Below are 24,794 nucleotides of genomic sequence, written 5' to 3'. Positions count from 1 at the left end.
CTGTCCTCTTTGCAGAAAAACAGCGCCAAAGCATGATGTTTCAACCACCATGCTTCACAGTAGGTATGGTGTTCTTGGGATGCAACTCAGCATTCTTCTTCCTCCAAACACGACGAGTTGAGTTTGTACCAAAAAGTTCTATTTTGGTTTCATCTGACCACATGACATTCTCCCAACTCTCTCCTGGATCATCCATATGCTCTCTGGCAAACTTCAGACGGGCCTGCACATGTACTGGCTTAAGCACGGGGACATGTCTGGCACTGCAGGAGTTGATTCCCTGTCGGCGTAGTGTGTACCGATGGTAACCTTTGGTCCCAGCTCTCTGCAGGTCATTCACCAGGTCCCCCCGTGTAGTTCTGGGATTTTTTCTCACCGTTCTCATGATCATTTTGACCCCACGGGATGAGATCTTGCGTGGAGCCCCAGATCGAGGGAGATTATCAATGGTCTTGTATGTTTCTTTTATACAGATAACAAGTTCAAACAGGTGCCATTAATACAGGTAACGAGTGGAGGACAGAAGAGCTTCTTAAAGAAGAAGTTACAGGTCTGTGAGAGCCAGAGATCTTGCTTGTTTGTTATTGACCAAATACTTATTTTCCACCATCATTTACAAATAAATTCTTTAAAAATCCTACAATGTGATTTCCAGGATTATTTCTCCACATTCTGTCTCTCACAGTTGAAGTGTACCTATGATGAAAATTACAGACCTCTGTCATCATTTTAAGTGGTAGAACTTGCACAATCGGTGGCTGACTAAATACGTTTTTGCCCCACTGTATACACCTGTAAAGTACTCAAAACTCTCCAGACTGACTCACAAGAGGAAAACAATGTCAGCTACATGGCGTTGGGACTGGTAACAATCAAGTCTGCTTATGAATGATTTCTTGGGGGATTCATAAACCACACATAGTTTAAATTATAGGCATTCTAACATAAGCAAAATTTGAACTAACCCAAAATATTTTGCCACAGAAAACGTTTTTGCCAAAAACAGTCCTAGAACCTTTTCTTATAAATTGAATTACGACCCAGAAAATCTTTCAACACATGAATACAGACTAAAGAACACTCACCAAGACATACGTGTCATGCTCGTGCTTCTTCCTGTGCAAGTGGCCATCTGTGGATGAATTCAGAAACCACAGTCAACATATAGGAACAACGAAACATAACACGAGTATGACGTGGTTTAAGGCTAAAGTCTGACAATGACTGAATTTTTCTGTGTTTTGGTGTAGATTATCAGTGTTTACTTTGCTTTATATAAAAGGATAACTTTGGTTATTTTCTTACATTACCTTAACAGAGAAAACTGACTATTCAACTCTTTAATAACTCCTTTTCCTAACCCATAACTGCTGAGGAAATAATGTTATACTTCAGTTAATACGTAAACACCATGTGAGATGATAAATATGTCTACAATCAGGGGTCCGGCAGGTACCACATCACACAGCAAAGGACAAGTATGCTGTAAGGAATGTAACTGGCGAAGTACTGTACTGCTTAATGAGAAGTTAATTTTGGTCATTTAAATATATACTGATGTTAATACGTTTGTAAGAATGCAGGACTCTTAACTTAGTTGGAACAAGTATCTCTACATTGTAATATTACCTAGTACAGTAGTTAAAACCTGTCGTTTTAGCGTTTTAGTTCATTTAGGCTGACAGTAGGTCCACTGATAGCTGGATTAGCTAAACACAAATGTTACTGTGAATAGATAAAATTCACGGGCCCCAACGGGACACTAAACAGTCTTACAAAGGCCGTGTAGCCAGTCAAAGTGGGAACTTTCGTTTAAGCCTAAAACTAATAAACTAAAAATCTCAGCTGACGTTGACAGCTAAACTCAGAATCAGCTGTTAGACTTAAACTAACAGAGGCGCCCGTGTGACTACGTGTTGTTAGCCGTTAGCCTGTTAGCATAACAAACCTGAATCGCTGATATTAATCACATCCACCGACACCATGTCAGGTTTATCCAGCGGCCCCACTTTCCTCTCGGTGACCCCGGACGGGACAACGTCCGGCTTCGAGCCGAACTTTCTCGGGTAAAAGTCCCCTGCATTATGGTAGGACAGACCCGAAGACGTGGACATCATTCCGTCCATCGCCATTTTTAACTTCCTGTACACTCAGGCACGACTTCTTCTATTTGGATTGCAACAGTTACATATAAGGTACATACCGCCACCTACTGCACGGAAGTATGAGTGTCCCTGGAAAACTTCATGTCATATATCATTCATATTGCATAAATTCCTTTTACTTTTAGTACATACTGCAACTGCCCTGCAGTATGCATTCAATTGGACGTGCTACTTCGTCATAACACAGCACGTAAGCATCAACTCTCTTGCACGCTGCGCAGAGGATAGGAGTAAGAGCAAGCGCAAATCGTGGCAGCGGCAGCTAGCCGTGGTACTTCCGGTGGCACCGCGAGGTGCCGCGGCAGCTGTCGCTGTTTGGTGGCATTTTCCGGTGGCATCTTCAAGTGCCACCGACATGCCACGGCACCTGAGGCTGTTTGAGGCACTTACCACTGACATGCCGCGACATTTACCGACATGCCACGGCAACTACAGCTTTTTGAAGCAGCTGCCACAGGATGAAGTGGCTGTTAAATGATATTTAAAAAAAAAAAATGATAATAAAAAGTGATTTAACCATAAAGACTTGGCACATAAGACTGTAGCATTATCAGAGCACTAAATATTTGTTGAATTTATGAATGCGAAAATCACGGGGGTGGGGGGGGGGGGGATGTATATTTTCTCTCGCTCTCTCTCTCGCTCTCTCTCACACACACACTATGGGGTCAGTTCAGTCTCATTAATAATGAATGCACAGAGAAGGATTCACAAATGTATTTGTGATTTATATATAAATGACTTTCTGCTCACAAATACATTTCGTTTTAAATAAATGTAATAGAAATCCATAAATATATGAATCAAAAAATATTTGCAATTTTCATCAAAAATGTATTTGTATGTTGTTACATTTATATACAAACTGTTAAACTTGAATTTAAAAGACGCTTTTCATTTGTGAACTTGTTTGCATTTGTTCGTGAACTGGTCTGTATTTATTTGTGGATTTTTGAGACTCTCCTGGGGCCTGTACTACGATGCGAGTTCAACATCCCCAGGGTATCTTTCAGAGATCCAGCATAAGTTACCCTAACAAAGGCAATCGGAGATAAGCGGTCACACGAAGCTGGTTATCAACTCGTTAACTCAACCCAGGGTTTACCTGTCCAGCTATGAGCGCGTGCACATGAAAGAGGCGGCGTTTGCAGCATTTGACCAATCACAAACATGGATCAGTCTACGGCAGCGGAGCGGCGTATTTCACGTACGCGGAGCGAACCATAATCTTACAGAAATACGAAGACGTTTAACATATAATGCAGGCAAAAGGAAACCGTTTCATCTGTAACATGCAGGAAGGACAGCTGGCAAAAACTCGCCGACTGTGTGAATGCGGAAGTCGTATTAATAGTATATAATATGACTTCCCCATCATAAGGACACTACAAGATCTGACTGATTACATGGTCACTTTAACTTTGTTGATAGCTTAGTGGTAGAGTTACTGCCCCATGTAATGAAGCTCCTTGCAGCGGCCCCGGTTCGAATCCGCCCTTCGGCCGTCTTTTAAATCATGTCGTCGCTCTCTCTCTCGTCCCTTTAACTCTTATGATGTCTCTTATGGGAGCAAATCAAATAAATATAAAAACATAATTCAAAGTGGTAAGTAGGCTGTACGCTGACAAAGAAAAGTCTTTGTGAGAAGAGAGTCATTTACCGTATATATAAATCAGAAAATACATTTGTGAATCCTTCGCTGTGCATTCATTATTAATGAGACTGAACTGACCCCATACACACACACACACACTGGAGATTAATCATGTAAAATTTATTTCATATATGAAAGCAGTGTCAGTGTCTTGAAGACAAATACAGGCAGATTTGACATAGTTTGACTGACAGTAACTTCATTTCTGCGGCCGGTGAGTGGCAACTGCCTCAAACAGCTGTAGCTGTCGGTAAATGCCGTGGTAGGTGAGTGGCAGGCCGATTTTGGCATTCAACAAATATTTAGTGCTCTGATAATGCTACATTCTTATCTGCCAAGAATTTACGGTTACATTTTTATCATCATTATTTTTTTATTAAAAAATATCCCACAGCCACTTCATCCTGTGGCAGCTGCTTCAAAAAGCTGTAGTTGCCGTGTGGCATGTCGGTAAATGCCGCGGCAGGTCAGTGGCAAGTGCCTCAAACAGCCTCAGGTGCCGTGGCATGTCGGTAAATGTCGCGGCATGTCAGTGGTAAGTGCCTCAAACAGCCTCAGGTGCCGTGGCATGTCGGTGGCACCTGAAGATGCCACCGGAAGATGCCACCAAACAGCGACAGCTGCCGCGGCACCTCGCGGTGCCACCGGAAGTGCCACGGCTAGCTGCCGCTGCCACGATTTGCGCTTGCCCCTACTGGAGGATAGTGGGTCAAAACAGCTACAGAAGAATGTTGGCTTGATTACCGCAAAAATGATGCAGTACGGCATATTCTGGTATACTGCATTTGGCACAGCCTACTATGTATTGGGACTTACTTTTTTTCTGGCATACTTAATACATATTTTTTGCACAACTGGTATCCTCATCTGAAAGTAAATCTTTTTTTTTTTTAATGGGCTTTGTTTGAATAACACCCGATACAAATAATGCTAAAACGATTAATCCATTAATCGGTTAGGAAATTAATTTGCAAATATTTTGATAGCTGCCTTTTAAATAACTTTTATTATTATTATTTATCTGTTTTTATACTACAGCTGGGATCGGCTCCAGCCCCCCCGCGAACCTGAATACAGGATAAGCGGTAGAAAATGGATGGATGGATGTTTTTATACTTAGATTTTACATTGTTTGGCATTCTGTGGACAGCAAACAAAGAATCTAATTGTACAGGGAAACGCATTTCTTTGCATTTGAGATCTTTGAAGCTTGAATCTTGATGGTTTTGAAACTGGGTTCCGGTTCATGTCAGCCTCTCCGTGCCAGTTTAGGTTACTCTACAGGGTCAAAGGGGGTTTTAATGGGTTATTTTGCCAGTGCATTTAATTTATTCATTACCAGGATTTCAAGTAATATAACAGAAAGTGTTTCTGAATAGAAACACCTACTCAACCTTTAACTTTAGGTAGTAACTACCTACCGGTAATTGTATTTTTTACCTAAAGTTTTATTCTGAAAGGTCTAACCGGATATCGTGTTGTTATTAATCTGATGCTAGCTTCACGGCGCTCAACTGTGTGTCTCGTGAATGAATGACATCATGCTGGCTGTCTGTCTCCATCTGCGACATGACACCGTCAGACACTAACGGTTAGACGTTTATTTAAAATCTCCCGTTAGACCGGTAAGAGCGGCACGTTAACGCTTTTCTGTTGAATTGTGAATTAGCTGTTGTTTCCCGTTAGCTAGCAAGCTAGCGTTAGTCTCAGAGCAAGCAGGCAGGTAGAGCTAACAGCTAGATGCTAAAGATTGTGTGAGGTATTTACCTGTTACGCGGTCATTTGATGGACACTGAAGGGGCACTGTGAAACGTTTTTTTTATTTGTGTGTGGAGAAAACCCGTTTAGGGTACCAGCTGTCATCCAAGCTGTCCGCTTTGCTTTTTCACATGCTGGTTAATTACACATTTCATATCAATCTGTTGCTACATGATGGTACATTTTCTTTGATTATAGAAATTAGCTATAGCGTTATATCACATAAGGATGCTTGATTCATTTAATTCTTCTTGATGCGGGGCTAAAACCGTTTCAAATGTTAATTTGGTGTCTGAATCATACTGCTGTATTATCTTTGTTAAAATACCTATTTTAAAAAGAAATAACAAAAACCCCAATATACTAATAGAGTAACTACATATAATTACGTGTAACGTTACAATTAGTCGATTTCACACTCCACTTCGCAGACATTTATTTTTAATACAGAGAATGTGAACATTTCTACAAAGCATTGTTTTTAATGGGGAATACAGAAGAAGGCAGAGTCACCTGCTATAAAGGTTCTGCAAACGTGTGGCAGAGCTACAGTACCTCTACAGATAGATTTCCATCACAAGTTATTTGTTCAGTCATAGTCTGTTTATTTTAACTACTAACGCAAAAAAAAAAGGGTAATGCAAAGAGAGTACCACCCAGAGATCTAGCTGTACGGCTAATTCAGTGTACTTTACAGAAATTACCAGAAAGTACATCAAATATGATCAGATAGCATACTAGGCGCAGTAAGATATCATACCTCCAAATTTCAATTCTAATCTGTAATGACTAGTTGTGCAGCTTTAGGTCTTCAACTAAGGTAGTTCAAATATCTATCTTTTTTTCTGTAAAATGCCTGTAAATAATGAAAAATGCCCTTTGGTGTTGTCAGCAAATATATATATATTTTGTCAAATGAACAACTGAAACCTAAAGCTATTCATTACATTCTCACATAACTCAATCAAAAGCAGTGAATCTTCAAAATCAAGACAATGAAAAGAGGGAATATTTGCCATTTTTGCTCAATAAATGATTTGCACGATCAATTGATCATCAAAATATTTGCCATTTATTTTAGTTTAATTGACGTAATGATTTTATTAATTGATTCATCAATGCATCTTTTAGTCTTATTACATTTCAGAAAATTGTTAGTACCCAGAACTGAAGAAAACATGTTGACAGTCATAAGCTCATTTTCAGTTTTAAATTATATTATAAAATGGAAAAGAAATCAAATAAAATAAAAAAAACAAATTTGGCTAATCAAAACATTTGACTTATTGAGTAATTAATTACACTACATTCTGTATTCCAGGTGTAGAGTGATGCAGCAGAAGTTCTGTTCTGGTTCTTTCCTCTTGGAGAGGAACGGTCAGGCCTGCGGCGCCCTCACCTCCTGTGACCTCCCCTTCCGCTGTCCCCGTTGTGGCGAACAGGAGCGTTTCCGCAGCTTGGCCTCGCTCCGCGCCCACCTGGAGTACCGCCACTCGTACCGCTCGCCAGACGTGACCACCAGTGGCTTTAGCATCACTGGCAAACTCCCGGACCCCTTGACGGCGTCTATCCCCTGGCAGGACATGAGTCTCCCGAACCGTAGAGGGCAGCAGAGTGCAGGGCGGCCACCTCACGTACGCTCCCTCAGTGACAGCAGAGACAGCAGTTACCTCCACTCCTACAGCTCTGTGAGGAGACGCACCCAGAGTGTCGGGGTGGGGACGCAGGCGGAGGACGAGGAGGAGGAAGATGAAGAGGAATTTGGAACAGAAGAAGAAGATGGAGAGGAGGAGGAGGAAGATGACGAAGGTGAAGAGAGAGATGGAGGTAGAAATGAGGAGAATATAAAAATGTCCATCAAAAAGTCAGACACATGCCACCATCACCTTAACCACCATCACCTCCCGTTCCCTCCTCCAACTCTTGGCCCCCCACCCTATCCCGACCTGGACCTGGACCTGGACTTGGACCTGGACCTGGTTGGTGCGTTCAATTTTACTTTCTTTTTATACTTTATGAAGTAGAATTTTGAACTTATTGGTTAAAAAAATTTGGAAGAGAAAGGTATTGCCCAATAATCCTGTTCATGCATGTGATCAGAAGACGTTGGTTCATTGGATTCCAGTGTATCCTCCACATTGTAGATCATTATATGACCACAGAAAGTCTCTGAATGGCTGGCAAATGTCTCTGAATTTGTATTTGGGAACAGGAGCTGATTCAGAGATCAATAAGTATTAAACAGTGCGGTCATGGTTATCCACAGTAACTTGTTTCCTTTACTGTGATCACCAGAGCAGAACTCGTACACTGGTTTGGAGACCGCAGCAGCCTCGGCCGCAGTGCGTCGACGATTGGCCCGGATCCTGCGGGCAGCTGACAGCACCATGCAGCGGCGACTGGCCAAGGTTAGCACGGAGCTTGCCCAGACCGACACGGAACTCCTGTGTGAGCGCGCTCACTCGCAGCACCTGGCCCAGGAGAGGCAGGAAGTTGCAGACAGGGAACGGTCACTGAGCCGGCAGGTGGACGTGGCTGTTATGGTGATCGCTGCGTTGAGGGAGCAGCTCAATGCCTCCGAGAACGAGCTGGAACGTCGAGAGAGGTAAACAGGCAACAGATTTTGGGGAGTTCTATTGCAGATTTTACAAAGCCTTTAGTGTCTCCAGAGGGAACTGAACTCTATAAATCTCCTCAAGTGTCAACGGGGTACGGCTGAAGACGACAAGGTAGAACGCAAGGAGCTTACCAGACTTCTGTAGGCCACTGCTCAACTCTGCTACAGGGTAGAGTCTCCAGACTACATTAGCCTCTACTAGCGTAATAACCCTGAATCTGTGATTGACATTTTTGGTGGCGACTCTTTTAATGCTGTACCACACAATTAGCAAAGAAGATTTCCCTACAGTATGCTGTGTATTGTGCTGTTGGATTACTATAGGTAACCACATTTGTTGATGAAGTGAAATTACCTGACTTTTAGACTCCAGCAGGGTCTCCCCCCCACTAAATAAAATGCAACCAAATAACATCTGCCATTAGACCCTTCCTGCCTCCTAAATGCCCTTTTCTCTCAACCTATGCAGGCTTTCTGTTAATATTTTTAAGTAAGTAAATTCAAACCCCCGTTGAGATAATTCCATCCATTTAGTTATTTAGTTATGTGGGGACACTAGGCAAAGCCAGGCACTCTCACCCTTTTCCTACCAAATATCTTTTTTTTTTTCAAGAGAGGTGATAACCATCCAGAAGTTTCTGGAAGCTGCAGCTCGACAGGAGACATGCGGCAAAGTTCGAATCCAGTGCTTCATCGAGAATCTGCTGAGACGCATCGCTATGGCCGAGAGACTGGTGGAGTATTACCAGGTCAACGGCAGCCCACAACAGTGCAACCACTACAAGGTACAAGAACAGTAGTGGAATGTTGCTATGTACATTTACTGAAGTACTATGCTTAAGTATTTCCATGTTATGGTTACTTGCACTTCTCCACTCACACAAGTATTTTCTGCTTGAGTTTGGTTCATTCTTACTGAAACTTGACCTTTGACCTTTTTTGTGCCGACATCAGTATCAGCAGCCAACCGATACTGGACCTCATAGAATCACTAAAAGCAGGTGAGCATCTCCACATCGGCTCAGATGATGTTAGTCCTGAAACTGTAAGGTGGATTTAATAGTAATCTGTAGGAGTGAACCTGGGTCAGTTAGGTTCTGGTCACACCAGAATTAGTATACAGTTTATATAAAACATGAAAACTCATCATACTGAGCTGAGTTTAAACATTTTATTGGATTCATTTTACAGATTTACATATCTATTTTGTATTTATTCTCACAATTTATATTGAAAATGTTACATTGTTACTTCCCACTTCTTGTGTTGATTTGTTGATATATGACATTTCCAGGTCAGCGGGAGGCCAGCTGTCCTCATCTGGTCTCCACGACAACAGAACCCACAGCTCCTCACAGTTCGGCGGGCGCCCTCTGTTCTCCAAAGGGGGCGGTGGCGAGCGAGACCGGGAGCGGGAGCACCGGGAGCGTCTGGCCCAGTCGTCCAGGCTGTTCTGCCGACCCGAACACAGAGATGACATCTGGAATCACCAGCGCCGCCGGTCCGCCGGGTACGAGTCTTAGAACTGTAGAGAAACACTGGGGAGAGGGGCTGTCAGCAGGTTCAACTTGATTTAACACTGATTTTATTCCAGTGTGTTAACCTATGGAAAAGTACTGCAAGGTCACGTTCAAGCTTCTTTGATGCAGTTAGTCTCAACTCTGAGGTGATTCCTCCTTTAGTATTATTCTTCATTTAAAGGGGAAATGTGTAAGATATGGCCACAGTTTTAGTTTAAAACATTCAAAAAATTAACTAACATTATGCAATGAGGTTGTAGGTTTGATGTCGTAGGTTTTTAGTTTGTAGTTGGATTTATTTTATACTGTTGACTGTAAATTCAAATTGTATATATCCAGTAGCATAGGTGCAAAGCTGCTCCCTATGTGTTTGGAGCTTGTGGTCAGGTTTTACACATTACACCTTTAAAACAATACATTTCAGTTAATGTAGTGAAGTCTGGACTGATGCTCTTATTCAGCTAGCAGGGTGCAGACCATTCTTTATGTTTAATTTATGCTGGCTATAGTTGTTTTTTGACATGTAAATCTCCTGCATACTGTACATTTTACATAATGTTCAAAAATGGGGAAAATAAAAATAAAAAATTGGTTCAAATCCAAATTTTAGCAATCAGATTGACAATTCCCTGGAAAAAAACAACCTTTCCCTTTAGTACTTTTCGTTTTATGTAAAAAGTAGTTTTGCACATATTACATTAAATGTTTGTATAGTGTGATTAGATACAGGTCCTTCTCTTGAATGACCCAATTTGTATTTAAAATATTTTTTATAAAACAAACTGAAAATCCTAGAAAATAAGAGATAAGATGACACTAAAGTATAAATCTAGAACTCTTTTATAAATGGCGGCTGCTTGGTTTTTGGGTAGCCGGATCCCTCGTGAGAAAATGATTAAAAAAAATATGACAATTACTGCGAAACAGGGTTCAAGGACGTGATGCAATAATGAATATTACTGCATGACCTCATTGGCATTACATTGTATTCAAGTATATAATACAGTGTTTTGTTTTTATTCACAGTACTGTGTCATTTAATATTTTGTACTTTTCCATAGATTATTATACTGAAATAGGCCGTTGTGAAGTGTTACTCTGGGTGCTTTTCAGCTGGATGAGTGGGGGAAACGTTCAGTATTCAAACATATATAAATTAACGACAGCTTCCAGTCATTTGTCAGCACAAAGCACTGTATTTAGTCCATTATGATTAATCTCAGTCTTCAGTGACACCTTCTGAATCCTCTCCTCTGTATTTTAGAGAAACTTCTGGTAAAAATGTGCTTTTGTATTCATCTACTGAATTTTCAGATTTAATTACAGATGAATTTGGAGACAAGTTGCTGAATTTCAAAGCAGATGAAATGAGGGTGAATAGTTCCCAGTGATATTGATGACACGTCCTCTCCTCTGTGTTTTACATCCCGGCCTGCTTCTCCCCGTAAAACTGCCCATCAGTCCAGTTATCTGATCTCTGTCTGTGCTTTTGAGGCTAAACTATAGTGTTGAATGTCTCCACGTGTTAAAGCAGTGCACACAGGGCTGTAGAAAGGGAGATGCTGTTTTTATTTAGTCAGAGTTTGAATTGTTTCAAGGTTGAAGCTAGCTCACTACCTACAGTAATACAGTAAGAACCTACTGTAGAATTACTTCCAAGGCAAAGGAGCACTTCACACTAAGTTGGCTTGTGTTGTTACAGGTTAAATATTTATTTCTCCACTGTGTGGGAGCCGGACCTGGATGTTGTCAGAGTTGAGGCTCCTTGTTGGATTTTGGGATTGTTTACATACCGAGCTTGTTTTCTGAGATGCAGTCGTTTTTTTTGTGATGGTAAAAGGGAAAATGCACTGTTTGAAACTAAGTTGTAAGCTAACCTGCCAATACAAACTATCACACCTACAATACTACGAATAAGCTCTACAATGCAATATAAGATCAGTGAACTTCTTTATCTCCATCTCTTGCGTTACTGCGTTACTGGTGAGGATGCTGACTTTAAACCTGGGAACTGTTAGATTTAGCCTCGGACTTTGAGCATGATATCTGTATTTAGCCCTGAAGTACATAAGTAAGTAATTTTTAAACAAGTCTGCTCGAAACAGTAAAAAGTAGAGATCCACCGATCGATTGACCTGTGACTGAATTTGGCTGATTTTCAGCTTGTTCAGTCGTGACCAGTTCTTTTTTATTGTTATTCAGACACTCTTAGTGACTTTATTTCTAAAAATGTTTTGGGGCTACTGTTCCCAGCAGAAATGCATTATTAGGCCAATTAGAGAATATAAAGGTGCACTATATAGGATACAGAGCATTGATATAGTAGCAAACCACTATTTGCTCGCATATAGCACCTTTAGAAAGAGGTTTTGTTTGAATTGATTTAGTTGTGAATGTTTGCCTCTTTGTTTTTCATGAGACAAACACAACAGTCAGTCCCGTCGACAAGTCAAGCAACATGTAAGTTGTGGAAATGTATCCCTAATTCTTAGATATATTGTGGTGATTAATAATGCATCTATATCAGAACATTATTTTGTAATTGAGCTGTTGTTACACACCACCCTCGTAGCCCTGAATTGGTTTGTAAAGCACAGACAGGAGTTTGATGGCACCAGACCTGGGTCAAATATACTCTGCATTTCATTCTTTGCTTTTGTTTTGAAGAGGGTTCAAATGGGTGGGCTTAACTGCATTAGGACCAGTTCAGATACTGCCTGAAGTTAGATATGTTGACTTTATGGTGATTTATTGTATTTTTCTTCTGGCTGTGAAAGTTTAAGTTATATATTTGTGTTTTAAAGATGTATGTCTTCAGTAGGAACCAATGGGCTTGCAGCTGAGAGCCACAGACAGGAAGTCACAAAGTATTAAGTAACGGACCAACGTGTTGTTGGTTTTGGTCTTCTTATGGGATTTGTTGACAATAGCATAAACATAGAATAACACACACTATGTTTAACTAAACATAGTAAAGAATGTGTTGGAAGTGTTTTTTTGTTTGTTTTTTTTACATATTTGGGCTGCAAGCGTGTTCTCTATTTGTCCCTCCAAAACAAGCCGCGTACACGCAGGTCCAGTCTGACCCGGGTCTGGAGGACACCACACACAAAACGAATGTACTCTTTGAGTTAACGTATAGCTCACACTGAAGAGATGCCGTGTTTTAAGACCTGACTCTTGTCTCGCCGCTCAGGCTTAAACTCGCACTCATTCACACAGAAACGGGTGGAGATTCTCCGATCACATACGAATGACGTCGTATCAACGCTTTCATCCAAAGTGACTTACAGTGCCGTGAATGCATACAGCACATTTGCAGCATACTAAACGAAGCTCTTGTTTAATAGAATCGTTTCTCTTCCTGCATCATTGTGTACGACCTGTTTACACTTTATTTTTGCACTCATCCAATGATACGAATGTAAATGTCGAAGATGGTACTCGCTGTAAAATATATCTTTGCTGTCGTTGGTTTAGGTTTTGTTGACAGTGTTGATAGATATTTTGTATACAAAGCTATTATGTGTCGTCAAGTGAAAGTAGTCGTCCTACAGTACTTAACTTGGCAGAATATTTATCTGGGTTGCAAACGAATCACATATTTTCCCGCCTTTCCTGGAATTGTCTTAAATTCCTGAAATGATGTATGTGTAGTATTCCTCTGCTGAAAATTTTATTTATCTTATTTCAATTTCTAATTGGCTTTAATTAGATTATTCATAGTATTAAATCTTGGATTGTGAATAGATCTTGCAGGAACCCTTTTTTTAGTTGTATCAATCATAATTCTTTTTGAAATGTTTAAGTTGCAAATAGTTTTTAAGCCAAATCATGTACTGTTTTTTTTTTTTTCAAACCAAGGCAGATTGATAAATGACTGTTGCAGTAATAGCTGATACTACATCTTGAATTTTACTGTTTACCCTTCACTGCTTCTTACCACAAAAAAACCTGATTCAGATGTTAGAAAATTGCCCTCCGAGTATTTCAGAGATCCGTTGTGTGATCAGACTTCTGAGTCCTTGATCACTTTGTGAATTTACACACTGGTGATCGAAGCCCAAGTGTTTCTGTCGCGCATATGTATAAAATGCCGATTAGAAAAGCACGGTTACCTACTTTCTCCAGGACAACTCTTCCAGGCAAGAGTCTGGGTTCTTCTAATTCCAGATGAAAGAATCCAGGTTTCTGCATTACACAATATTTAAGAAATCGGCTTGAAAGCCAAATCGTATAAGATGCTTACTTAAGTGCATGTACAGTACTTTTTAGTCGTCGTTTGAGGTCCATCGTCAGTCTGTCACTTCACAGCCGATCGCAGCGTTTCTATTAACATGACCTGATCTTAGTCTGAATTTTTTAGTCCGGTAAAACCTAGAATAATCACTGTTGTGGGTTTTTTTTATACAAACGGCAGCATAACTCTTGAAAGATATGTGTGTGGAGGACTGCGTGCAGTGCATCAGGATCGTTCTGCTTTCTGTTGTGTTTTCATTGGAAAGGTGGTGGAAGATGCATGAGGCAGCCCTTCTACTACGTAGCTATTGTGTTACTGTGAAAGCATGCTTCATATGTAGCAACAAAAAAAGCAAAGTACTTATACTGTTATCTTGTACTACTATGTGTACTTTTATAGCAGAGCAGGGTCTATTTTAATGGTACAGTATTTGAAGGAAAGTTGCACTAAACCAACCAAGAGCACTTGCCGGTATCTTGGATCTGTTGGGATTTCATATGGAAAGTGGACAATCAGCAGGGTTCATGCACAGGTTTGGGGAAACGTCTGGAAAAATCAATTTTATTACTTACTGTGTTTTGAAATGTGTTTGAGGGGGGGGGGGCTCAGAAATAGAGAGAGGGTCAAGCTTGAGAAGTGGGTGAAAATGTAACCGAACAAGTATTAAGTGTAACGGCAGTTAATGTTAGTTTGATTATGACACTACTACCTTTCTTGCCGTGAGTCGGTAGAGATCAATGTTAGTTTTATGTTGTGTAAAAACTGTTTCCTGCGCCAAGTCCGATCTCCTTTTTGTTCATCATCTTTGTCCGTAGGGATTTCGTTTGCAGAAGTAATCTCTAGTTTTGTGCCTTCACTGAAAAACTCTGTTGTCATAACACTGTGCAAAATGCAATACTGTGAAGAACTGGCATACTTTTTATGTTGAAACGTGTCGGTCTGTGTGATAACCATCGAAGATTAAAGAACAAACATGACACCAATGTTGTTGCCGCTTTTTGTTTTTATTCAAGCGCTGTTGATTTTATCACTCTTAAAACAGAAAGTAAGACAGTAAATTCATCTTTACATGTCATTGATAGGATTTTTTTATGCTCTAGGGATGGAAATGTTTAGTACAATGGGCCCAACAACTTTGAACAAAATTAATAATTTGTTTACTTGAGTTTAGCTTTTAATTTGTTGTGTGTGTTGTCGTTGTGTATCTGAGTAGCCTGCGTATTGTTGAATGTCATTAAAATTTTATTTTGAAAGCCATTGTTTAAAAAGGAAAAATACATATTGATATACCAAATGATTAGACCCTTCTGAACAGCATACTCTATGTGGTTTTTAAATGTAATCTCGAAATTAATTGGCTTTATTTATCATATTTGCCAGCAGCGAGATGGAAAAGACTTTTACTTAAACTGTATATCTTTGATGCAATACTCATAAATGGCCACTTGATGTCACTCTCCTGCTAAAGGAAGGAGTTATTTTGTGTGTTGCTCTGTTCTCTAAATGGGTTGAATCTGGATTGTACTTTGCCTAACAACTTATTCTGTAATAGATAGATTTATAGAAATCAGTTATGTGGCAGATGGGGAATTGAGTCTTCAATTAAAGGAACGCAAAGCAGAGAAACTTTAAGTCATATTTGCAGTAACAAATTGTGTTTGCTTCTGTGAGTCAAGGGTTACACGTGATATGTAAGAGCGTGAGAGCATCCAGATTTGTTATTTGTGATGATGAAAACACACCAACAGACGCACACAGGAATCCACATGATGATGATGATGATGATGACAATGACGACAGTGATGACCATCTGCTAATAATGACTGACACACACACACACACACACCTCTGTATGTTTGATTCATGTGTTTTTGATTTACTAATAACAAAAAACTTAATATTTGTAACATCCGTGCAAATATCCTGATTTATGTGGATTTATTGCAAATTAAATTGAGAAATATAGACCATGAAAACAATATAAGATGAGATCTCTTATCATATATTGTTAATAAGATACTTTAATGTCATCCATTACAGCACAATAAAATTATTACTTTGTACACTCCACTCAGTGAACATGGGATTAGGGGGTAAAGACATATTTATAAATAAGTAGGAATATGAAAATACAGAAAGACATATTTTTATAGTCTGTCAATCGCAGGCATGAGGATTACTCTGCTTCAAGAAGGCACTGATGGGAGAGGTAATGGTTGTTGTTCATTGACCATTCTCACTGCCTGTGAGAATAGGCTGTCCCGCCTGGAGGTCCTGGCAGCCACACTCCCAATATATCGACTAAAATGGTAAGATATGGTTATAATAACATCTTCAGTATATTATTTCCCTTCATGTTTGAATAAGAGTCCCAACAAATACTGAAATTGATATTAAATATAACAAAACGGATATAGATGAGATAAATTATACAAACACATAACATTTTATAGTTGTAAAACAAACTGAAAAAATATAAATACTAACAGAACAGGAAAAAATATATATTATATACTAAAACTATATATTATATTTATACAATATATATGATAGAACATTCTAACTTCATAGTGATGTTAGTATTTAACATAAATTATATATAAATATAAATTATATATATATATTGGTGTGTGTGTGTGTGTGTGAGAGAGAGAGAGCAAGCTGTCTGATAACATAAGGAAGCAATTACCGTAACAACAGTTTTCCCCCTCCCAGCCACTGGTGACTCTCAAGTCTGAACTCTCCAAAGCTCAAGGGAAAAGTCAAATATGTTGAAACAGTAAAACTTAAGATCTCAATTTTTGTTTCAGTCTTGACTTCACTAACCCAGCTTCTTTTTGTTTATCGTGGAGCATCCGTCCATGATACATCAGTACTTTTTGAAAACACTCTACATAGCATCTCTTTCTCATCTTAATCCCTCGGATTAACTTGTGTTTCAAAGGAAAAACATGAATCGTACATCTTAAAAATCTGAAATCAAGCCATGCTCGATGGATCTGTACAGCAGTGCTATGAGCTAAATGCTAACATCAGCATGCTAATATGTTCAAATGTTTCCCATGTTCACCATCAATGCTTACATGTGCTAATTAGCAATAAACACCAAGTACAGCTGAGGCAGATGGGAGTTCTGCAGATATTAAAGGTCCCATTTATGAAAAACAGGTTTTCTCTGGTCTCTACACCTATAAACTGGTCCTCCCTGAGCCTGTCAACTCCCAGAATGAGGAAAACAAGCGACTCCTTAATGGTCTCTGCAGCCCACCCACTGGTACAACGGCGCTCCTACGAGCTGTTCAGATTCAGCTCCCGTCGTTACGTAACGAAGGGAGTCATTTGCATAGGCCGACCTCCTCTGCATGATGATAGGAGATATCCGAGAGGGGGCGTTTCGCACACAGCGGGGAGAGCGCAGCTCGACTTACCGGTTGTGGCGCTGGGTGATCCGGCTGGTGCTCCGTGAATAAATCCCGGTGCAGGTGAAGCTGAAGACAATCCTCCCTCTGTCTTACGCTCTCTGGTGCTTCTTCACTGCTGCCTCCGTCCAGACGGAACCCTGGAGCGCATGTCCAACAGAGCGCCGTGCACGATGGTCCAGGTCTGGTCTCTTGCGTTTCATTTTTAATGACAATGCGCCTGCTACGGTTCGTGTTAGCTTGTATGTGCGTGCTAACCACTTCACATCGGACTGCTTCAGTAACAAACAGTACAAAGCTGGCTTTGCCTCGACACTGACCCTCGTAAAAGGATCTGTCCCAACCATACAGGACCCAGCAACTTCACCTGAGCCACATAAGCGAGACATAGCGATACATCCACGTAAACATTGGCGCATGCTGCCGCTAGCATAAGCGGCATTGTCTCCGTGGCTCTCCAAGTAGGCGATGACAGACGGAGCTCATTAGCATTTAAAGGTGCAGACACAGAAACAGTCTGTTCTCAGCAGAGCTCATTTGAGCAACTTTTAGAAAGCTGAAATTCAGGACCATGGATGGGTTGTTGGACCTCTGACAGCTGTGTGGAATTGATGAAAAACAGTATAATATGGGATCTTTAAGTCAAATTATTGGGCACATTAAAAGGTTGACCTGATGCTGGCGCTAGATAAAAGGTCCGAGGATTGAAGTTATTACAATGAAATTTCAAAATCCATCCATTAGATATTTGAGATATTTCACAAATGTGAGCTGAGAGGATTACCAAGTCATCAGGACTCATCATCTGGGGACCATAAATGTCTGTACAAGGGTGATGTTATTTCACAGGATACGTGAAAACTTCAGAGGAGAAGTCGTGGTCTCAGCCCTGTGGATATCTGGACCAGATTTGACAGCAATCCTTCCAATAGTTGTTGAGAGACATTCAATTTTGAATATGATTCAACTCTTCTACGCAGTTACATTATTAAGATTAAAATGTATTCCTAAGGTATGATCCATTTTGCTTTGGTGCCAGCAAGCCTTTCACATCACCAGCTGTCGACGTGTCCACCAAGTCATTGATCTCCTCAAATACATGTTTTTATTGAGGTCTTTTTTTTTCTTCTGTCATTTTTGGGCTTAGTTCAGGAAACCATCTGTGTGTTGGTCAATGAACTTCAGGACACAACAGAATGCTACATGCCTTGTTATGTTACGGTTCCTAACTGCATAACAGCATGTAAATAAATACTGCAGGCTGCTGTTGATCTTTCGTGGAGAGAGTCAACACACTAGCACAACGCTTTGACGTCACACGACACTCTCGGTCCGCAAGCTCGGGCCGTGAAATCGCCGCTTTGACGTCGGACGATCTCTGCAGAGCAAAAAAAACACTCAATGTTTTCTGAAGCAGTCACGCAGTTGTATCGGAGAGAGCATTGACAGGTTGTCGCTATGCAGACCGGCCACCAATCCGAGGCCACGTGGGCCGCAGATAACATCATTGCACACAGAGACGCACAGCTGACATGAAACTCAGACACAAAACAGAAGGAGGTCATGCAGAAGGCTCCTTTTAACCCCCAAAACACTGGGGAAGCAGTTTGTAACTTTAGGCGTTTCCACATTATTTTAACTTCCAATGTGCTGCTCATCGTATTTGTTGCAGGAGTTCTAGACATTCAATTGTGAATTTGTTTCTTAGTTAAACTCCACTTTATTGTTCACTTCCAAAGTACCTCCTTGGGGTTTGACTTGATGTTAGTAGATTCATGTGAAGCTCCCCTGCGGGACCCTTCTGACTCCAGATCCAGCTTCCTGTCTATACCCTGTGGACCAAAGCCTCTGTCACAAAACACATTTGGATCCACTCAAGTTGAAGTGTCAGATGAACAACCGCACGCAACCATAAAAGTAGCCCTCATCTTCTACGCTCACTGAACTTTGATCAGCCCACCGCTACAGTCATCAGGAGAATCCATCCGCCCAGAGGCTGACGTGATGGATGTGTCTATATTGGTACATAAAAAAATCACGTCTACAAACAGCTTCAATCCACATTTTTCCCGTAGCCTCGGTGCTGTGAAACTTCTTCTTTTTTTTGCCAAACCATGTAATGTGGCACATTGTTTCGCATCAGTCGGTTTGGTGGCTAGTTGTTGACAATTAGTTAGATGTGAGTTTGTTCTTTTGAGGCTGGAAAAAGTGGAGGGGTAGTTTTCATACAATCAGTCTTAATTTCCCACGATCCCTTTCACACGCAAATTAGATTGCATCACGTGATGGGAGAAGCTGCCCTACATCAGAAAAAAAAACTCACCACTAAAGTATGAAAGCTGATAGATTTACTGCTGATGCCTTTTACAGCTACTTTCCTTTCAGGATGCAGTAAACAGTGCTGTACCACACACTTAACATGGTCTATGAGAAAATAAATCAGCTTTTTTCTTACTTTAGGCTCATCAGTACTACTTGGAATAATAATTTATGTATTTTTAATTTTTTTCAATTAACCACAAATTCAAGATCTGTGGACTCAACATCCACCATACAATGTTGGATCTCTATGGCACTATATTCTCTAGTCATGCATGAGCAGTAGGATATAGACAGCATAACCTGCACCAACTCAGTGATCTCTTCTGGACATCGGTCAGAGTAGCGGAGGCACTGTGTGCATAACTTACAACCCACTACATGGATACTGTCTATGTTAACATCTCATAAGGCAGTAGGTCATTTGGGAAAACCACAGAGACTTTGACTTTGAATGTATCACAGAACCGAAAAAGTCCCGCCCCAATGGACACATCTACCCTTTTCTGGACCTTTATGTCATTGTTCATGTCTGGATAGTGGCACAGAACTACATTTGTAGGCGGCACTTTCTGTGACGAACACAAAACGGTGTTGCATGTGGTCAGGAAGCACAGCTGGTTAAAAGTCAGCCTCGCCGTAGCCTCGCTACGGAGGTTTTTATACCTCTGCTCCCCTCTAGTTGGTTTGGGATGGGCCTCAATGTGACGGACCCTCCATGTGAGGAGGGCCATCAACCCATCTTGTGAGGTTTCAGGTAATGCATTTGTGTCTGAACCAATCAGCTGATTCCTCCTCACAGAGGAGCTGCTGGCAGCTACAAGTATGTTTAGGTGTGTGAGGGACAAGACGGAGAGCCGACTGTTGTGTCAGAACAACTATGGCTGCTCCTGACGAGCTTAGTGTAGTTGCAATAGCATCGGTTATATCTGAGAACTGGAGAGTCTTCATTAAGAAAAGGACGATAAAGCAGGACACTGAGGGCTTTTCTCAATACCAAAAGATGCTTTTGCTGTTCGTTCGACTATAGCTTCGGCACAAATATGATTGACATCCATTATTTTTGAAGCCTCATTTTCAGATCAATTTAATGCATTTTTGCTCAGAATGAGGACTCTGCATTCTGTCCCCCATCACCTCCATCACTTACAGCAAGCAAAACCCGTTTTAAATGTTTGTATTGGAAACCGGACTTCAGATAACCTACATGACGGCAAAACCTCAAAAGAGTCTGTGGTCTACACACAACAACATACAGAGTGTCTGCTGTTTACTGTTGTTATAAATATACAAGGGTGTGTGTACGTGCATGTGTGTGTGTTTGACCCGACAGCCTGTCGCAGCACAATAACTCACCCTGTTTATTTAGAGTTGGAGGATGACCTCTATGCAGGGCTTCCACAGTTTGGCTCGACATCAGGTCTAAAAACGTCCGAGGTCTGAATCACGGCGTCTATTTTTGGCCTGCCTCCACAATCCCACTATAAAAACATGTTGCTACAGGACAACAGTGACATCACCCACAGGCTGCACACACACACACACACACACACACACACACACACACACACACACACACACACACACACACACACACACACACCCTGCCTCTACAATTTGAGTAGGTGGGTTTTTCATGACATGCAGGCTGAAGATTGTGGAGCTGAAGGGGAACTGAGAAGACATGTGTGTGGGAGACGTCTCCATTGACGCAGGGGCACTCATGACGACCATAAATTCAGATATATTGTTTATTATTGTGGGTATTTTTAATTTAGTGATTCATACTGTGAGATTACCGACAGGGCTGCTCCACTGAGTATTTGTTTCTTTTACATCTACAGAATCCTCCAATATACAAAGGGTCATTCCATGTGAAAACAGCCAAAATCGGGGTATCATGTACATGACACCTCTCAGATTTTGCTGAAAAGCGGTGAAAATATGCCTTATGTTACCAAACGAGGGAATCTGATGTTTCAGGTCAATATCTCAAACGGTTTGCCCGTGGCGTCCATTTGAATTTCAAGTGCCACACCCCTTTTTGACACATTGGAATTTCGCATTTCATTTGTTGGCATTTTTGGAGACCCATAACTTCTGTTCTAATACTGATAGAAGGCTGAGAATTGCTCGGTTAGTTCATTGTAATGAGTACTTCACAATTCTACAGGCAGAATCAACATTCCTTACTGTTTGGGTGAGAGGTGGGTCACCAAAGTCCAATTTATTTTTGATGGCCAAAATTATTTTTCACTTTTTGGGTGCTCCTAGCACCACGATGAATGATCACATTTATTCTAAACAGGATTATTTGTTATATTTGGGACCTTTGCTCTTGCCAAAATTAATTTGAAGGGTATGGTACCACTGGTGGGGGTTTTATGGGGGTCCAAAAACCCTCCCGGGCAGAGGTGACTCTTTTGGAACCCCATATTTGGACCCCCAAATGACCACGTGGGCACTTGATGATCCTAATGGGATTTATACCAGATAAAGATACATATTTGTTCTTTCTTTTAATTAAATAAAACCTTTGACTATGAAGCTCCTTGATATGAATTTTAATCGTCAAAATGCACCATTTTGGACCTTTTTTTCCAGAAGTCTGGAATGTAGATCAGGGAGAATTTAGTGATGATAAAGCATGAAAATAGTGGAAATAACTTAGTATTATGCTCAGTGATGGCAAACAATTAAATATTTAGACTGCTGGCCATTCATTTCCTGAAAATCACAAATGAACCCCTTATCCCCGATGAAAGAGACCCGCCTGTGACAAGCGACTTGCAGCAAGTCTGCAGGCTAATAATGCAAACCATATTCTGACACCAATGGAGATGTTTCAATGGGCAAAAGAAAACATTAAGAACATTACATTCTTCTTTGTTAGTGCAGAAAATATTAAAAAACACGAGGAAACGTACAAATTGGAGAGACGTTACGCTTTTCAGCAAAATCTGAGAGGTGTCATGTACATGGGTGGCTGAGTTGGCACGGAATGACCCCAAAAGCAAAATCTGATCACTTGGATCTGAGGACAGAACAACATGCAGGTCTGAGTCTCCATCACATCAGTCCTCTCCCTCCCACTGCTTCCTGTTTCCCTCTACTTTGATCACCGCAATAAACTCCAAACAGAATCCACATAGGCCGGCAAATTCAACCAAACAAATCTCTCTATCAGGATGAATTTCCATAAAGTAGGCTGTCGTCTCTCTCTCTCTCGTGTTATGAGTGTGTGTGGGTGGGTGCTTCCCAGTAGATGGACGTCCAAATTAACTGCCTACATCTTTGGAATGAAATGCCAAACACGGATGCCACAACAAGTGAGTCACACTCACATATATGAGTCACTGTTGATCTTTTGGGGACTATGGTGTGGTTCTTAGCCGCAAGGATAAAAAATCATCATTTTACTGATCTTCCACTTGGATCTCTGTGATGGAAAAGCAGCCACGTAACCTTTGGACCCCAGACAGCTGAAGGGATTCATTAAAAAATGATGGATGGATACAGATGGATGGGATTGTTTAAGGTGTTTTCCCATTTCCATTCCATTTGTTGTCCTTATCCAATGGAGAAAACTATAATAAGCCCCCCCCCCCTACTATATAATACTGCAAACAAATAACTACTGAAATACTTTCATCAGCGGGCCATGGGCTCAGTCACTATTGTGTTAACTCCTTTGGCAGATAACACATGTATCTAAGTCAAAGTCTTTGAGATTGCCACTTTCATGTTGCAGGTGGTGAATGAGCTAATATTAAATATGTTGCTGCGCATTGTTAATTTTTTTTGTTTTTTTCTGATAATTATATCATACTTTATTTAATGATTATATTTTGTATCGTTTATCTGAATCTGCAAATTAAGTGGTAACTAAAGATGTCAGATTAATGTAGTGCAGGATTATGACAATAGAGTTTAAGCCTGGAGGACATACTTTTAGCTAACTATTTATACAGCTATTTACCCAAAATAAATTATGGCTAGCATGTTAGCAAGCAACTGCCTACATACATGTCACATTAATGTTGTTGTATTTGGTTGCACTGTAAATATTGTTACTTATTAAAGTTAATTTATCATGTTTTAGATTGAATGGGTTATGCCATGGAAGGACATTTATATATTTAAAAAAAGACTTGTATCATAGCTATGTCTCTATTTGAATAACGGGCGATGATCATTAAAAGTTCAATATTCTATGACATGTTGGATATTGTAGGTTAGCACCTGCGTTGTTTTGGCAGGTCGTTTCAACTAACTACATGTCCCAAGATCCACGAGATGTACGCTGGTAAATCGCTCCTCTTCTGGCGAAGACATGGCTCGCTCTACTCTGCCCCTCATTGGTTAGTACTCGTTGCCCTCGTTGGTTGGATTGGTTAGGTTTATGGCTAAGCCAATCAGAGGCGAGGTAGGGCGGGTCATACCTTTGCCATGCTGGTGCGGACGTGTTTGACAGTTGTTCAAAAATGGGGCCGTAAAGTCCATGAGGCTGACAGCTTGAGTCAAATACTGTGAGAAAATCACCACCACAGATTCACAGCATTGTGTATTTTGTTGTGTTGCTTTTGTCACGTGTCTTTTCAAAATTTTTTTTTTTTTTAAACACGAATGAATGATTGAACCCGTGAAGGATCAGAAAACAGCGGTCAATGAACGGAGTGTTGCGATGACCAAAGGTAGGGCAAAAGTTGAGGTCTCACTCTGTCAGGAAGAAGAACGCCCAAAAATCAAATATTTGATGAATTCACTCTATTTTTGTTTTACAAACGTCTGGTGTGTTCTTAATTCCTAAACTGACAATCCCATTAATGTGTATATGTATTTTTGTACAAACATTTATGCTAAAATTTGGAGGGACAATAATAATAATAATAATAATAATAATAATAATAATAATGTTAAATGTATTTCTTAAATGCGTGTAAATTGAAGTTTAAGTCATGTGGTTGTTTTTTTATTCAGGTATCCTTGCTTTATATTGTTCCTGAACAAACGTTATTGTTTTTTTTTATTTTATTTTTTATTATTTTGTCTCATGAACAGTTCATACTACAACCATCCAACTGAATATCCGCGGAGTGAGT

The 24,794-nt window shown here is 40.5% G+C and overlaps 2 protein-coding genes across 3 annotated transcripts in view; one reads left to right on the top strand and one right to left on the bottom strand.

The window, feature by feature from the left end:
- The window catches only part of slc30a6 (solute carrier family 30 member 6), a 47,180-nt gene extending 45,035 nt beyond the window's left edge, over nucleotides 1-2,145 (bottom strand). Inside the window, exons 1-2 of the mRNA XM_084020535.1 lie at nucleotides 1,949-2,145; nucleotides 1,086-1,132 (exon numbers count right to left, since the gene is read on the bottom strand). Coding sequence (XP_083876661.1) covers nucleotides 1,086-1,132; nucleotides 1,949-2,132 — 231 coding nt within the window. The 5' untranslated portion in view covers nucleotides 2,133-2,145. The remainder of the gene's footprint in view (nucleotides 1-1,085; nucleotides 1,133-1,948) is intronic.
- A 3,163-nt stretch (nucleotides 2,146-5,308) lies between these two features.
- On the top strand, nucleotides 5,309-14,937 carry znf365 (zinc finger protein 365). 2 transcript variants are annotated; one of them, XM_084021751.1, is made up of 6 exons: nucleotides 5,309-5,410; nucleotides 6,899-7,560; nucleotides 7,873-8,182; nucleotides 8,808-8,979; nucleotides 9,149-9,195; nucleotides 9,489-14,937. In XM_084021751.1, exons 2-6 carry the CDS (start codon nucleotides 6,909-6,911, stop codon nucleotides 9,715-9,717), a joined length of 1,410 nt encoding a protein of 469 aa, XP_083877877.1. In that variant the 5' UTR covers nucleotides 5,309-5,410; nucleotides 6,899-6,908; the 3' UTR covers nucleotides 9,718-14,937. The 2 variants fall into 2 exon arrangements, with proteins under 2 accessions (XP_083877877.1, XP_083877878.1); XM_084021752.1 differs by having other exon boundaries at nucleotides 5,354-5,444.
- Nucleotides 14,938-24,794: the final 9,857 nt, after the last annotated feature.

The sequence above is a fragment of the Eutrigla gurnardus genome (assembly GCF_963514095.1).
Source record: "Eutrigla gurnardus genome assembly, chromosome: 11".
NCBI lineage: Eukaryota > Metazoa > Chordata > Actinopteri > Perciformes > Triglidae > Eutrigla > Eutrigla gurnardus.
Note: the sequence above shows the minus strand (reverse complement) of the source record. Positions and strands in the feature narration are given on the sequence as shown.

Excerpts from the sequence above, each read along its gene's own strand:
- znf365 (XM_084021751.1), top strand. The coding sequence starts at position 6,909 with ATGCAGCAGAAGTTCTGTTCTGGTTCTTTCCTCTTGGAGAGGAACGGT. Across the intron at positions 8,980-9,148 it reads AACAGTGCAACCACTACAAG|TATCAGCAGCCAACCGATAC; the intron begins GTACAAGAACAG and ends TGCCGACATCAG. Across the intron at positions 9,196-9,488 it reads CATAGAATCACTAAAAGCAG|GTCAGCGGGAGGCCAGCTGT; the intron begins GTGAGCATCTCC and ends TGACATTTCCAG.